The sequence below is a fragment of the Bos javanicus genome, chromosome 7 (genome assembly GCF_032452875.1).
Source record: "Bos javanicus breed banteng chromosome 7, ARS-OSU_banteng_1.0, whole genome shotgun sequence".
In the NCBI taxonomy this organism is placed as follows: Eukaryota; Metazoa; Chordata; class Mammalia; order Artiodactyla; family Bovidae; genus Bos; species Bos javanicus.
This window is the reverse complement of record NC_083874.1, coordinates 51,347,357-51,361,679: the sequence shown is the minus strand read 5'-3', so window position 1 is coordinate 51,361,679 and position 14,323 is coordinate 51,347,357. Positions and strand designations below refer to the sequence as shown.

The window sequence follows — 14,323 nt, the reverse complement described above, 5'->3', positions numbered from 1 at the left end:
TAAGAAAGTGAAAGTGAAGTCACTCAGTCGTGTCTGACTCTTTGTGACCCCATGGACTGTAGCCTGCCAGGCTTTGCTGTCCATGGGATTTTCCAGGCAAGAGTACTGGAGTGGGTTGCCATCTCCTTCTCCAGATCATCTTCCTGACTCAGGGATTGAACCCCGGTCTCCCACATTGTAAGCAGACGCTTAAATGCTTAACTGTCTGAGCCACCAGGGAAGTCCTTGGATGAGGCTAAGAGGGTTCTGTAAACTTCATGATGGGAGGGACGGGTGGGAAAGACCAGGTCTTGCTCAATTCAGTTCAGTTCAGTCACTCAGTAGTGTCCAACTCTTTGCGACCCCATGAATCACAGCACGCCAGGCCTCCCTGTCTATCACCAACTCTCGGAGTTCACCCAAACCCATGTCCATTAAGTCAGTGATGCCATCCAGCCATCTCATCCTCTGTCGTCCTCTTCTCCTCTTGTCCCCAATCCCTCCCAGCATCAGAGTCTTTTCCAATGAGTCAACTCTTCGCATGAGGTGGCCAAAGTATTGGAGTTTCAGCTTTAGCATCATTCCTTCCAAAGAACACCCAGGGCTGATCTCCTTTAGAATGGACTGGCTGGATCTCCTTGCAGTCCAAGGGACTCTCAAGAGTCTTCTCCAACACCACAGTTCAAAAGCATCAATTTTTCAGTGCTCAGCTTTTTTCACAGTCCAACTCTCACATCCATACATGACCACTGGAAAAACCATAGCCTTGACTAGACGGACCTTTGTTGGCAAAGTAATGTTTCTGCTTTTTAATATACTATCTAGGTCGGTCATAACTTTCCTTCCAAAGAGTAAGCGTCTTTTAATTTCATGGCTGCAATCACCATCTGCAGTGATTTTGGAGCCCCCAAAAATAAAGTCTGACACTGTTTCCACTGTTTCCCCATCTATTTCCCATGAAAATAGGTCTTTCTCAGTAAAGCTTTAATCCAATTATCTGCTGATGGGTGGAGTTGTGCTCCCTCCTTGTTAGTTGTTTGGCCTGAGGCAACCCAACCCTGGGGCCTACAGCTCTATGATAGGGTTAATGGCAACTTCCAAGAGGACTTTCACCAAGGAGGACCTTCCAGGACTGTTGTTGCCAGTGCCTCTATCCCTGTGGTGAGCCCCTGACAACACATGCCTCCACAGGGAGACACTCCAGCATTAGCAGGTAGTTTTGGTTCAGTCTCCTGTGGGGTCAGTGCTGCTTTCCTCTGGGCATTGATGCATGCAAGATTTTGTTTGTGCTCCTCAAGAGTGGAGTCTCTGTTTCCCCCAGTCTTGTGGAAGTCCTATAATCAAATCCTGCTGGACTTCAAAGTCAGATTCCTTGGGGATTCCCAGTTCCTTTGTTGAATCCCCATGCTGAGAAGCCTGACATGGGGCTCAGAACCTTCACAACACTTTGGTATTATTGTTCTCCAATTTGTGGGTTGCCCAACCTGGAGGTGGGGTTGTATGGGATTTGATTTTATCGTGATTGCGCCCCTCCCACTGTCTTGCTGCAGCTTTCTTTGTCGTTGGACATGGGGTATTTTTTTTTTTTTTGGTGGGTTCCACTGTCCTCCTGTATATGGTTGTTCAACAGCTAGTTGCAATTTTGGTGCTTTTGCAGGAGGAGATGAGTATACATCCTTCTACTTTGCCATCTTGAACCAGAAGCCAGGATGCTTTTTATTTCTACTACTATTTAACACTGCATTGGAGTAATTATCCAAAGCAATCAGAGAATGAAAAACAAATGAGGTATACAAAACTGGAAAAGTATAGAACAATTCAGCAAAGTGTTAGGACATAAAATTTACATACAAAAATCAACAACCTTCCTATACAGAAACAATAAAAAATTAGAAACTATTACAGAATATAAGGTCCTATTTATAAATTAAAAAGTAGAAATTATTAAAAGCAAACTTATCAAAAAATGTACAAAATTTCATGTATAGCAAACTTTGATGTACTTCTAAAAAACACAAAAGTGGGTTTGAGCAAGTAAAAAATATTCCTTGTTCTTAGAGTAAGTTCTTTTGACCTAACATCATAGAGATCTCAGTTGTATCCAAATTATTAGATAAATTAATATAATACTAATAAAAACATCTATTTCTGCTTTATTGACTATGCCAAAGCCTTTGACTGTGTGCATCACAATAAACTGTGGAAAATTCTTTAAGAGATGGGAATACCAGACCGACCTGCCTCTTGAGAAATCTGTATGCAGGTCAGGAAGCAAATTAGAACTGGACATGGAACAACAGACTGGTTCCAAATAGGACAAGGAGTTCATTAAGGCTGTATATTGTCACCCTGCTTATTTAACTTATATGCAGAGTACATCATGAGAAACGCTGGGCTGGAAGAAACACAAGCTGGAATCAAGATTGCCAGGAGAAATATCAATAACCTCAGATATGCAGATAACACCACCCTTATGGCAGAAAGAAGAACTAAAGAGAATCTTGATGAAAGTGAAAGAGGAGAGTGAAAACGTTGGCTTAAACCTCAACATTCAGAAAACTAAGATCATGGCATCTGGTCCCATCACTTCATGGGAAATAGATGGGGAAACAGTGAAAACAGTGAGAGACTTTATTTTGCTGGGGGGCAGGGGGAGGGCTCCAAAATCACTGCAGATGGTGACTGCAGCCATGAAATTAGAAGACGCTTACTCCTTGGAAGGAAAGTTATGACCAACCTAGATAGCATATTCAAAAGCAGAAACATTACTTTGCCGACAAACGTCCATCTAGTCAAGGCTATGGTTTTTCCAGTGGTCATGTATGGATATGAGAGTTGGACTATAAAGAAAGCTGAATGCCGAAGAACTGATGCTTTTGAACTGTGGTGCTGGAGAAGACTCTTGAGAGTCCTTTGGACTGCAAGGAGATCCAACCAGTCCATCCTAAAGGAGATAAGCCCTGGGTGTTCATTGGAGGGACTGATGTTGAAGCTGAAACTCCAATAGTTTGGCCACCTGATGCGAAGAGCTGACTCATTTGAAAAGACCTTGATGCTGGGAAAGATTGAAGGTGGGAGGAGAAGGGGATGACAGAGGATGAGATGGTTGGATGGCATCACTGACTCAATGGACATGAGTTTGGGTGAACTCTGGGAGTTGGTGATAGACAGGGAGGCTGGCGTGCTGCAGTCCATGGGGCTGCAGAGTCAGACACGACTGAACGACTGAACTGAACTGAATAAAAATACTAACACTATATGGATGCAGACCTACTAGAAAAATAACATAGGAGAATAGAGAGGAATCATCTCACACCCATTAAGATGAATACTATAAAAAAAAAAAAAAACAAATGTCAACGATATAGAGAGATTGAAATCCTTGTGCACTGTTGATAGGAATGTAAAATTGTGCAGCTGCCATGGAAAACAGTATGGAGACTCCTCAAAAACTAAAAATAAAATTACAATGAAAGTGAAGTCGTTCAGTCATGTCCAACTCTTTGTGACCCCATGGACTATGTGTAGCCTACCAGGCTCCTCCATCCATGGGATTTTCTAGGCAAGAATACTGGAGTGGGCTGCCATTTTCTTCTCCAGGGGATCTTCCTGATCCAGGGATCAAACCCGGGTCTCCTGCACTGTAGTCAGACACTTTACCATCTGAGCCACCAAGGAAGTCCAAAATTACCATATGATCCAACAATTCCACTTCTGGGTATATATCCAGGAAATCCTATCACATGCCACCACACAGTATACTAAATGAAATAAGCCGGTCACAGAAAGACATATACTGACAATTTCATCTATATGAATTTCCTAAAGTAGTCAAATTCATAGCGAGAGGAAGTAGAATGGTGGTTGCCAGAAGCTAGGGGCAAGGTGGGGTGGAGAGTTAATAGATATGGTTTCCGTTTTGCAAGATGAAAAAAGTTCTGGAGATGAGCAGTGGTGATGGTTGCATAAGAATATGAACATAGTTAATTCCACTGAGTTAAATCCATTGTACTCTTAAAAATGGTTAAGATGGTAATTTTTTTCTGTGTATTTTACCACAATATTAAAAAACAAAGAAAACTGACCTAGCTTCCAGATTGCATAGAATAATGCTCAATATCACTAATCATCAGGGAAATGTAAAACAAAACCACAAAGAAATACCACCTCACACCTGTGAGAATGGCTATCATCAAAAAGACAATAAATGAAAACTGTTGGCAAGAATGTGGAAAAAAGAGAATCCTCATACACTGTTGGTGGGAATATAAGTTGGTGCAGTCACTATAGAAACAGTATGGAATTTTATCAAATAATTTAAAAACAGAACTGAGGTATCTTAGAAAAATCAATTAGATTTGAAAGAAAAAGAAATCTTCTGGGCTTCAAGCAAAATGACCAAATTACTTAGGAAGGAAAAAAAAATTAGGTTGGTAACAGGTTTCACAACAGCACACAAGAAAGGCAGCAAATAAGTTTTTAAACACCCTTCAGAAAAGAAGTGAGACCCAAGATTTTATATCCAGCCAATATGTCCTTTACATACTAAGGCTATAGAAAATCAGTATTAAATATGCAAGAACTCAGAATACTGTACTCAGGAGCCTCTTTTGAGGAACTTACTAGAAAATTAGTTTCATCCAACCAAGAACAGGAAAATTCAGAAAGCATCATGATGGTTAGTGTTAAATATACTAATAAGTTGTAGATCTGCAAGTAAAATAAAGGAGGTAACAAGGCTGGGGAAAGAGTATGCAAATTGTTTTCTGAAAACAATATGTCTCAATTTGAGAGGAAAGAAAAGGGAAAAAAAGAATAAAATAATTGATCTTTATATAAGTAATGGGTTGGCTCAGCGGTAAAGAATTCGCCTGCAATGCAGGAGCCACAGGAGAGGTAGGTTCCATCCCTCGGTCGGGAAGATCTCCTGGAAGAGGAATAATTCTCCAGTATTATTGCCTGGAGAATTCCACAGACAGAGGAGCCTGACGGGCTACAGTCCAGGGGGTCGCAGAGTCAGACACAACTGAAGCGACTTAGCACAGCACATATAAATAAGAGGGAGTCAAGATATAGCTGACAAAGTAAATAATACAGCCACCTATGGAAAAGTTATTTGAGGACTTAGAAAAGACAGAAGTATAACGGATAACTACTGGAACAAAAACTCAAACATTACCTAACATCAAAAGTAATTTTCAAAGGGTTTTTTGGGGGGTGGGGGTGGGGGGAGGTTAGCATTTCCTTACTTCCGGGAACTACTAGGTGAATCCAAGATCCGCTAGGTTCACCTCTGTTATTTCCTGCCCCAGTTCTAGAACCAGGCATCACCTCTCCAAGGATCCCCGGTTCCTAGTCGAATGGGAGCTAAACAACCACTGGGAAAGCTGGTCACTTTGGCGCTCCCGGCGGGCAGCGGCAAAAGGACTGGAGAGCGCCCGCGGGTCTCGAACCACCCTCAGAGAGAGTAATTTAAACACTGTGTAGTCGAAGGAACCGCTGAGCTACGGCCAGCCCGAAAAAACTCCCCGTATTATGTCCTCTTGACTGCAGAGCAAGAGTTGCGTCATAATGAACCAATCAGAGTATACGTGATCCGGGCTAACTTGGAGACCTTAGAAAATCCATCTGCTCCCCCATCCCCAGTCCAGATACTTGGGAGAGTGCGCACCTGCGGGCCCAAGTCTCCCCTCTCCTATCTCCTAGTGAGCTCTTCCAGAGTTGCTTCCGGGCCCCTTCCCTTCTATTATTCGGCAGTCACCTGGTCAACTAGTCTCTGGACGTCTCCTCCAGCCTCTTCCTCCCCGCCCACACCCCACCCCCTCCCCGCCCACACTCCACCCGCTCCCCGCACACACACACAGGGCCGCTAAGTAAACTTAACAATTTTGAGACTGCAATGAGTCAGATTTGAATCTTTAGAAGCTGCAAATCGTTATTCGGGCCTTATCTTGGAAATTTGCAGCTAACCAGGGAAACCCTAGGGCGCCTATCCCAGGTGTTACACAGTTCCCAGGTGTTATGTATTATTACTTGTTACTATTTCAAAAAATTATTAGAAACTGCATATGAATACCCTAAACAGCCACAATTCCTACTTTTCTCCAGTTAACCATGTTTACGATTTCAGTGTGCATCCCTCCAGTTCTATACACACTATAAATATACACACACTAGTCTTGACTGGTGGGAGTGAGGGGTGCAGGTAGGCTTATTGGGGATTAGTTGGGTATTTTGTTTGTTAACATGTCTTGGAGAGCTTGTCAGTATGTATATAGATCTAATTCATACATACTGTAATGGATGAATTTTACTTGAGTATAAATGTACTAGTTTTACTTTAAATGTTTCACTGTTATAGCCACACTAAATATCCTTGTATATGTATGTGTACATAAGCAAGTCTGTTTTTAGAACAGATACTTATACAAGTAGATTTGCTGGATTAAAGACTCTTCGTATTTAAATTTTTGGAGGTTATGGGAGAGATTCAAGAGGCCCTGGGGGTGCCTGAAGCCAAAGAATCATCAGAAGCCATACAGATCTTTTGTTCCCTAAATACTTTAATTGGCAATTCCACCAGAATGTACATTCCATGATAGCTGGGGCCTTGATACCTTGTCCCAGAAGATACTACCAGGACCTAGAACAAGTTCAGCATCTCAGAACTCACTGAATGAATGAACTCAAGTAGGCCAGTCATAGGAAAACTCCTCAATCAGAATGCAAAATTTCCTTGGATTTTTAGAAAGACCACAAACATCAAGAAAGTTTCTCCTCCAAGAAATTCTTCTAGGATTGCTCTAGGGTCCTAAATTTCCATACCATCTCCTTCCTCCACTTTTAATTCACCAGCTTGAACCCCTCTAAACACCCATGAGCTAAACAGATCCTTTGGAAACTCAAACCACTGGGAGTCCCAAGGGAACGTAGAGAAAATGGACTTCAGAATTGCTTTTCAGTAGAGGTAACCAGAAGTCAGATTCCACCAGTACCAAAACGGGAGGGAAATCACTTGAAGTCAAGCTGAATTAGCTGCCTCAAGAATACTGAAGCACTGAAGGAACTCAGCACATTGACAAATTCTCCAGTCTATCTGGAAAGGGGGAACAAAAGGACCCAGGGGACAAAGGCAGATTCTTACCAGAGGACCTGTAGAACACAGAATCCTGCCAAGGAAAGCACCAACTAATATGCCTGCAGCAAATACTGTAGGAGAAATTGTGAACCAGTAATGACACTCAGTGTTTCCAGTGGCAAGATTCAGCATCAGAAATAAAATTAGGTAAAAGATATGTCCGACAGGAAATTTTGCACAAAAGTCCAAAGGGAAGAGTATATAGTACTCTGGGGGACCCACAAGTGGTTCAGATGCTACATAAAGGTGTCAGAAGAGCTAGATGAGGCAGAAAATGTCAACAACCCATATGGTAGCAGCCTTGTTAATCAAAATAGAGCCCACTTTTCAAGGTAGAGAACCAACTAACGTTGTTATAGAATTCACTTGCTTAAAACTTGTGTAATTACCATTTGTGTTTTTTTACTTTAAGGAACTGACTTTTTCCCCCCCTCTGCATCCCTGGGACCTGGCATAGTACCTGATCCAGGGAATACCAAAGTTGTTTTTAGTTAACCACTCTGTGCCATCTAATTCTCAAGTTAGACCAAACTAGGCAAGGCAGCTTCTTAATGGTTCTCAGTGGGGCTAAGAGAAGGAATTCTATCCCTCCATCCCAACCTCCAGGGGACACAGACATCTTTAACTGTCACAACTTGGAGAAGGTGCTATTGGCAACTAGTGAGTAGATGCTAAAGATATTCTAAATATCCTACAATGCACAAGGGTGCCCCCACAACAAAGAATTATCCAGGCCAAAATGTCAACAGTGCAAAACTGAGAACCCTGTGCCTAGCCTAACTGCAGATAGTTAAGAAAACACTAAGTTTTCAACCCTGAGCTCTGCTGTTCCAAAACCAGCAGATCAAAGGAGGCTAAAAAATAGGAAAAGTTTTTTTAGACTCCTCCAGGCACAGATCCCATCAGAGGGAAGTATAACTCACGTTGAAGGAAATCTAGAAAAAAAGTGACAGGGCTCAAATACAGGGAGAAGAAAAAGTGTGGGGAAGAAAAAAAAAAAACAATACACAGGGAAGAATATGGAATGTTCCCACCAAATGTGAAATAGGCCCAGTCAATGCCATTTATTATACATGTTGAACAGCCTCTGAGACCCAAGGGCTCCCATATGAGGTTTTTTCCTTTTTCTTTTTTGCATCAAACAGGTTCTTCCAAGAGCCTGCTTACAAGGAAGACAAAAACAGGGTAATCCTCAATAAAATGAAACAAAAAGGAAAAGCTGAACAGAGTTTACATATGAAGAACAAAAGTTAAAAAACTCACCAGACAAAAACCACACCACTCATCCCATTTAATTTCCTGTTACATGCTCTGAAGAAGCTGAGAACACCAGGCCCCAAGGCAGCAATGCTCTTGAGGCTCTAGCTCAGGCTCCCTCTATGTGACAGATTCATGCACACGCACCCGCACATACCACAGATCCAGGCAGAAGTACACATGCATGCACAGGTGGCCAGAGAACCACAAGGGAGATGTAGAGAGGTTGGGGGGTGGGGGAAGTCAAGGATATACTGTCAACTGGAAACTGGGGACCCAGAGAACCCTTCTGCTGTAAGCTGAGTCAAAATTAAAACAAAGGCAGAACACAGGATAAATGTAGGATGCTCAGATAAGAGATGGACAGATGAAGAGGGAAAGATGCAAGGGGAGTTTCGGGAAAGCAGCCTCAGAAGAGGGGTTTTTCTTTATTGGGAAATCAGATGGTCAGAGGTCCTGTGTCTCCAGTGATGTACTGAGGCTGAAGGAATATGCCACAGCATGTTCCTTTGCATTCTGTGCTCTCTCCCAAGGCGGAGGAAAACCAGAAACACCCACCCTCTAGCCCTCCCCATTGCCACTCTTACTGACTTTCCCCAGTACCTCCCCCAAAATGACGCCCACACACACACAGTTAGGCCCAGCAAAAAGCCAAGCATAGAAAGCCTCAGTAACTCTTCTTGGTGGAACCAAAGCCAGAGAAGCCCATCACAGCTGCCATTTCATCATCCTCCTCAAATGTCAAGTCCTCCTCAGCCCTCCTTTTCTTCTCCTTCTGCTTCTCTTTCTTGTAGGCTTTGGCCTTTTCCTCCTAGAGGGGAAATCACTCAGAATCAGTTCAGACTCCCGAGCAAACCTTGCTGAAAGAGATAGGTGAGTGTCCTTTCCATCTTTAGAAGAAAAATATAGACAAGTAAAATTTCAAGAGCAGAGGAAAAGCCATAGTAAAGACTCTAAGGGACAGGAAAGAGAAGTTTCAGCCGGTGGAAAGCATTTCTCAATCCTACATCCCAGTTCATCTCCAGCTCACAAAAAGGTGATGGGAGAAAAGCCACAGGGCATACAGTATAAGCCAGGAGATGGTCTAAGTGCTTCATGTATATTACATACTAAGATCTCTAATATGAGGAAACAGAGGTACAGAGAGGTTATATAGCTTGTCCAAGATTCACAGCCAGTAAGTGGAGGAAACAGAATTCTGACCCAGTCAGCCTGGTTCCACAGGCCTAATGGAGACTAGGTGCACTTAATTAATAACTCAGGTAGTAAAAAGAAAAAAAAAGTATGGCCCAGAAAGTTTAGGGAAAAAGGACAGGTTTAGAGCCATTTCCTTCAGATTATGAGAGTCCCAAACAAGGGCAATAAATGTTTCCCTTACTGTATAGGAGTTCAGGAGACACAATTCTCCTCTGGGAGTAGGAGTGGAATGAGGAAAAGAGCCTCCTCATGATTCATAACATAAAATTTAAAGCTGAAGGAGAAGGGAGAGAAGGATAGTAGAGCCTACCTCTTCTCTGAGTTCTTTCATCCTTTCCTCAAAATCATAATCCTTCTGTTTCTCTTCCATCTTCTTCTTGTTTACTTCAAAACGTTTCTTCACCTGATCCAAGGTAGAACGTTCCACACGCATAGACATGCCCAGGTTTCGCTGATCTGGGTAGGGTCAATAGAAAAAAAGGTAAGGTTCTTAAAACTTCCTAAGTCCCTCAAAAAGTCTTTTCCAACTCATAAAACATGCAGTAAAAAATATTAGGACTAAAAAAAACTTCTTGGCAGCAGCCCCCAATAACAAGATAAAGCAACCTTCAACTACTCTTACTGAGAAAATGCACACCAATAGGGACAGTTGGGCCCAGGAGAAAACCATGTTTTGGACTTGTTGAGAGCCTAAAACAGGTTTTCACCTCATGGACTCCAGGAACATTAAATAATGAAGTAAAGAATGGCCTGTGCTGAAGGAACTAGAGAATGCCCCAGACGTGAAAAAGAGGCTCAATAGAAACTACCCTCTCCCTTACCCCATCACCAAAATTCAGTCTCAGCCTCAATCACAAACTACCTCCAAGCCTTACGTTTCTTTCCATTAATGTGATCCAGGAAGTTAATGGAGTCTTTCACCACACAGTCACAGACATTGCAGTAGTATCTAGAAAACAGAAAGAAACAACACTAGTTTCAAATCTGATTATAAAGATTTTATCATTTTTAGCCAAGAAACTGATCATTTTTAGGTAAAAATTCTTTTTAGAGGAGACACTTCTCATTTCCACAAAGCCTTTGCTCTTGGAGGAGTGTGGCTTCCAACCTCCAAGATGGCCCCCACAATGATGCCACCTATATCCCTACTCTATACAGGCCCTTCCCAATGTGTACCAGGGTTAGTCCATGTGATCAATAGACTATATCAAAAGTGATGCTATGTCACTTCCAAGATTAGGTTTTTTTTAAAAAACATGCATTCTGCTTAGTCTGTTCAGGTAGATGATCACCTACCCTGGGGAAGCCACTTGCTTTGTTGTGAGCAGCACTATGGAGTGGCCCATAGAGCATAAAACTGAGGCCTCCAAATCACAGTCATGTGACAGAGTTTGGACAAAGATCCTCCAGCCCCACTTACACCTCGGATGAATGCAGACCCAGCAGACACCCTGATGGCAGCTTTGAGAGACCCTGAGCCAGAACCACCTAGATAAGCCTTTCCCATATTACTTACCCATGTGAGATATTGTGAGCTATTCTTTGTTTTATGCTGCTAAATACTGGGTTAATGTATTAACACAAATAGCAATAGATAATTAACACAAAGAGGAAAGTTAACAGTGAGTTTACTCAGAGAAGCAGCTCAGAGAAGTGTCACTTATTGTTATCTGGTTATGCTCCTGCTGGAAAACACACTTAGACAGAGTAGTAGTGTTAGGCAAAAAGATGAAGAGTTCTTGTGAGACCTTTCTTCCTAAAGGTTAGGGTCTAGGAGGAAGGTGCACAACCAGAAAATACATAACAACTACAACTTCTGTAGCCAGTCTTGAACCTCAACTCCCTTTATTCACCATCAGCGGTTACTGGGCTCCATTTTAGTTGCACCTAATTTCTCCCCTAGAAATCTTCTCAGTAGTCCTTTCCTTCACTTCTTCCTTTGGAAGGAGAACAAATAATCCCTTTTAAAATATTAAGAAGTAGATATAGTGCTAATATGAAGATGCTTACAGAGTAACCCCCTCTTACAGACATGTTAACTAGAGACCCTGGAGGAAAATGGATGGAATTACAGGAAACAAGGTTGTTATTCTGGGGGCAGGTACCCTGCGTAACACTTCCTGGCTGCAGAGAAAGATGAAAAGCCACTCACCCTCCCATCTCAGACTGTGGGGTGGTCTTGGTAATGACAATTGTCTTCCCGAGTTTGGATTCCAGGTCCACCTTGTAGTCCCTATGCCGGAGAAGCTCTCGCTTAACTGGCTGCACTGGTTTTCCTGAAATATAACGGGGAAGGAAGTCCCTTCATTATTAGAGTTCCTTAACCAGAAAGGAAAAGAAATGCATAAAGTCCAAATCCAGAGGTCTACTTTCATTTCTTTTTTGAAACATGAAGCAAAGGACACAACAGTCACTTCTAGCAGCAGCTAAGGAGAAGCTCAACACAAAAAATGACAAGCAATTCTTAACTCTCTACATCTTTTCTCCACTTTAAAGCCAAAGAATCTAAAAGCAATTTTTTTAATTCATTAATTAACTGAAGGCAAGAGTTCTGAATCTGCACAAAAAGCAACCTTTTAAAAGAACAGCAAGACCACTCTTAAAAGGGAGGCCAATATTTAGGAAATAATCTGTTGCATGCCAAGCACTATTACACAAGTTACATAAAAACTAAAAGGTTTAGAGTGTGTAACCTGGTGTGGAAGAAAGCAGAAGAAGGTACGGTTTGAAAACAGACGAGAAAGTAAGATATTTCTTTCTACATAGTGGAATCTCTAGAAGAGGAGCACCAACTCCCTGACACTGTCTATCACACAGAGAACAGTGCTAGACTAAACAGTACTAGGTTAAATAATACTATGTTTCCTGCTGAGAAAAAGAGGCTCTTCAATAGTAGTAACACACAGCAGCGAAATACTCCTCCTCCTGTCGCTACTAAGGATTCCACTCTCTTCTCTGTACCGGAGGAAAGTACTAAATGAGCCAAGCAAAGGCAGAGCAAGGAAGCCGAGAATCACAGAGCTGGAAAGCACCTCAAAAGCACTTCAATCCATCTCGCTTTCACCTTATACCTGAAGAAATCGAGAACCAGGGAGGCAATACTCTGCCAGATATTACAGAAGTATGGAGGACAGCGCATTTCAACTCCCCACCCACTCTCCAACCACTGCATCGCCTCTACAATACAGTTAGCACTTGATGGAGCAAGTACCCACCATCCTTCTTTTCTCTCTCTTCCGTGAGCCTCTTCTCGGCGAGCTTCTCATATTCATCTTTGTCCCACTTTCGGCGAAAGTCCAAGTTTTTTGTCTGGGGGAAAAAAATGCTCTTAAGATTCGCCGTTAATCGTGTCCAACTCCTGGAAAAACTGAAGACACCGCGTCCACGCTGCCAAGGCGGCCCGGGACCTGAAGAGAGTGAAGCCTCTCCGGACACCACTAGGAGGCTAAGGTTACCTCAGGACCCCAACCCGAGCCCTCCCCTATTCCTCAGACCCTGCGCGAGAGCCTCACTGGGGAGCTCTTGGACTGGAGCCATTATGTTGCGAAGAGGCGTCGGAAAGCCAGTTGGGTGTGGAATATTCAACGCCGAGAAGCCACCCCCTACCCCCGACTCCAAGCCTCCTCACACACAACACCTACCCCACTGCCTGACGCCATCTTCACTGTGAAGTGAATGGGAAGCCGGAAAATGCCGTAAAAAGCGGCCTTGAGCCGTAAAGCAAGCTTGCCTCCAATCAGCTTAGAGTCTCGTGTTCTAAAGGAGCTTAAAAACTGGAGGGCTTCGAAAACAGGATTGTCAGCCCCGCCTCCGCGCCAAGGAAATAGCGCATGCGCAAGGCAAGTATGAAGCAACACGGAAGTAAGGGCGCCTGCAAACCTTTTCGCCCTGGCTTTCAAAACAGGCAGATTCAACTCGTCTTAACAAGAGGAAAATAAGTTCAGATCAATGCTCTCTGATCTACTCTAATAAATTTGCGTGCATTCCAGGAGTTTCCAAACATTTAAGGCTGAAGCGCTGTTCAGTTCAGTTCAGTCGCTCAGTCGTGTCCGACTCTTTGCGACCCCATGAATCGCAGCACACCAGGCCTCCCTGCCCATCACCAACTCCCGGAGTTCACTCAGACTCACGTCCATCGAGCCAGTGATGCCATCCAGCCATCTCATCCTCTGTCGACCCCTTCTCCTCCTGCCCCCAATCCCTCCCAGCATCAGAGTCTTTTCCAATGAGCTAACTCTTCGCATGAGGTGGCCAAAGTACTGGAGTTTCAGCTTTAGCATCATTCCTTCCAAAGAAATCCCAGGGCTGATCTCCTTTAGAATGGACTGGTTGGATCTCCTTGCAGTCCAAGGGACTCTCAAGAGTCTTCTCCAACACCACAGTTCAAAAGCATCAATTCTTCGGCGCTCAGCTTTCTTCACAGTCCAACTCTCACATCCAAACATGACCACTGGAAAAACCATAGCCTTGACTAGACGGACCTTTGTTGGCAAACTAATGTCTCTGCTTTTCAATATGCTCTCTAGGTTGGTGATAACTTATCTTCCAATGAGTAATTGCTGTTATAGGGTCTCAAATGCTTCACTTTAGTGATTCACCGCAAGCACTAAGGATACAGGCTCAGAGCACTTAATTGTAAAGGTTGCAGCCTTCCCAACACACAAACACAAAGCACTTTTTGCAATTTGTCTGTTTATCTTGAAGCAACGCTAGCACCCTTTGGTTCACTCATTTTTCCTCCACCTGAGTACA

General features: G+C 43.1%; 1 protein-coding gene across 1 annotated transcript; it reads right to left on the bottom strand.

The window, feature by feature from the left end:
* Positions 1-8,157: 8,157 nt before the first annotated feature.
* ZMAT2 (zinc finger matrin-type 2) lies at positions 8,158-13,320 on the bottom strand. Its single transcript, XM_061423717.1, has 6 exons — positions 13,213-13,320; positions 12,787-12,880; positions 11,724-11,847; positions 10,447-10,520; positions 9,882-10,027; positions 8,158-9,185 (listed from the first exon to the last, which is right to left on the bottom strand). The coding sequence occupies exons 1-6, from the start codon at positions 13,228-13,230 to the stop codon at positions 9,042-9,044; spliced, it is 600 nt and encodes a 199-aa protein (XP_061279701.1). The 5' UTR covers positions 13,231-13,320; the 3' UTR covers positions 8,158-9,041.
* Between the last annotated feature and the right edge of the window lie 1,003 nt (positions 13,321-14,323).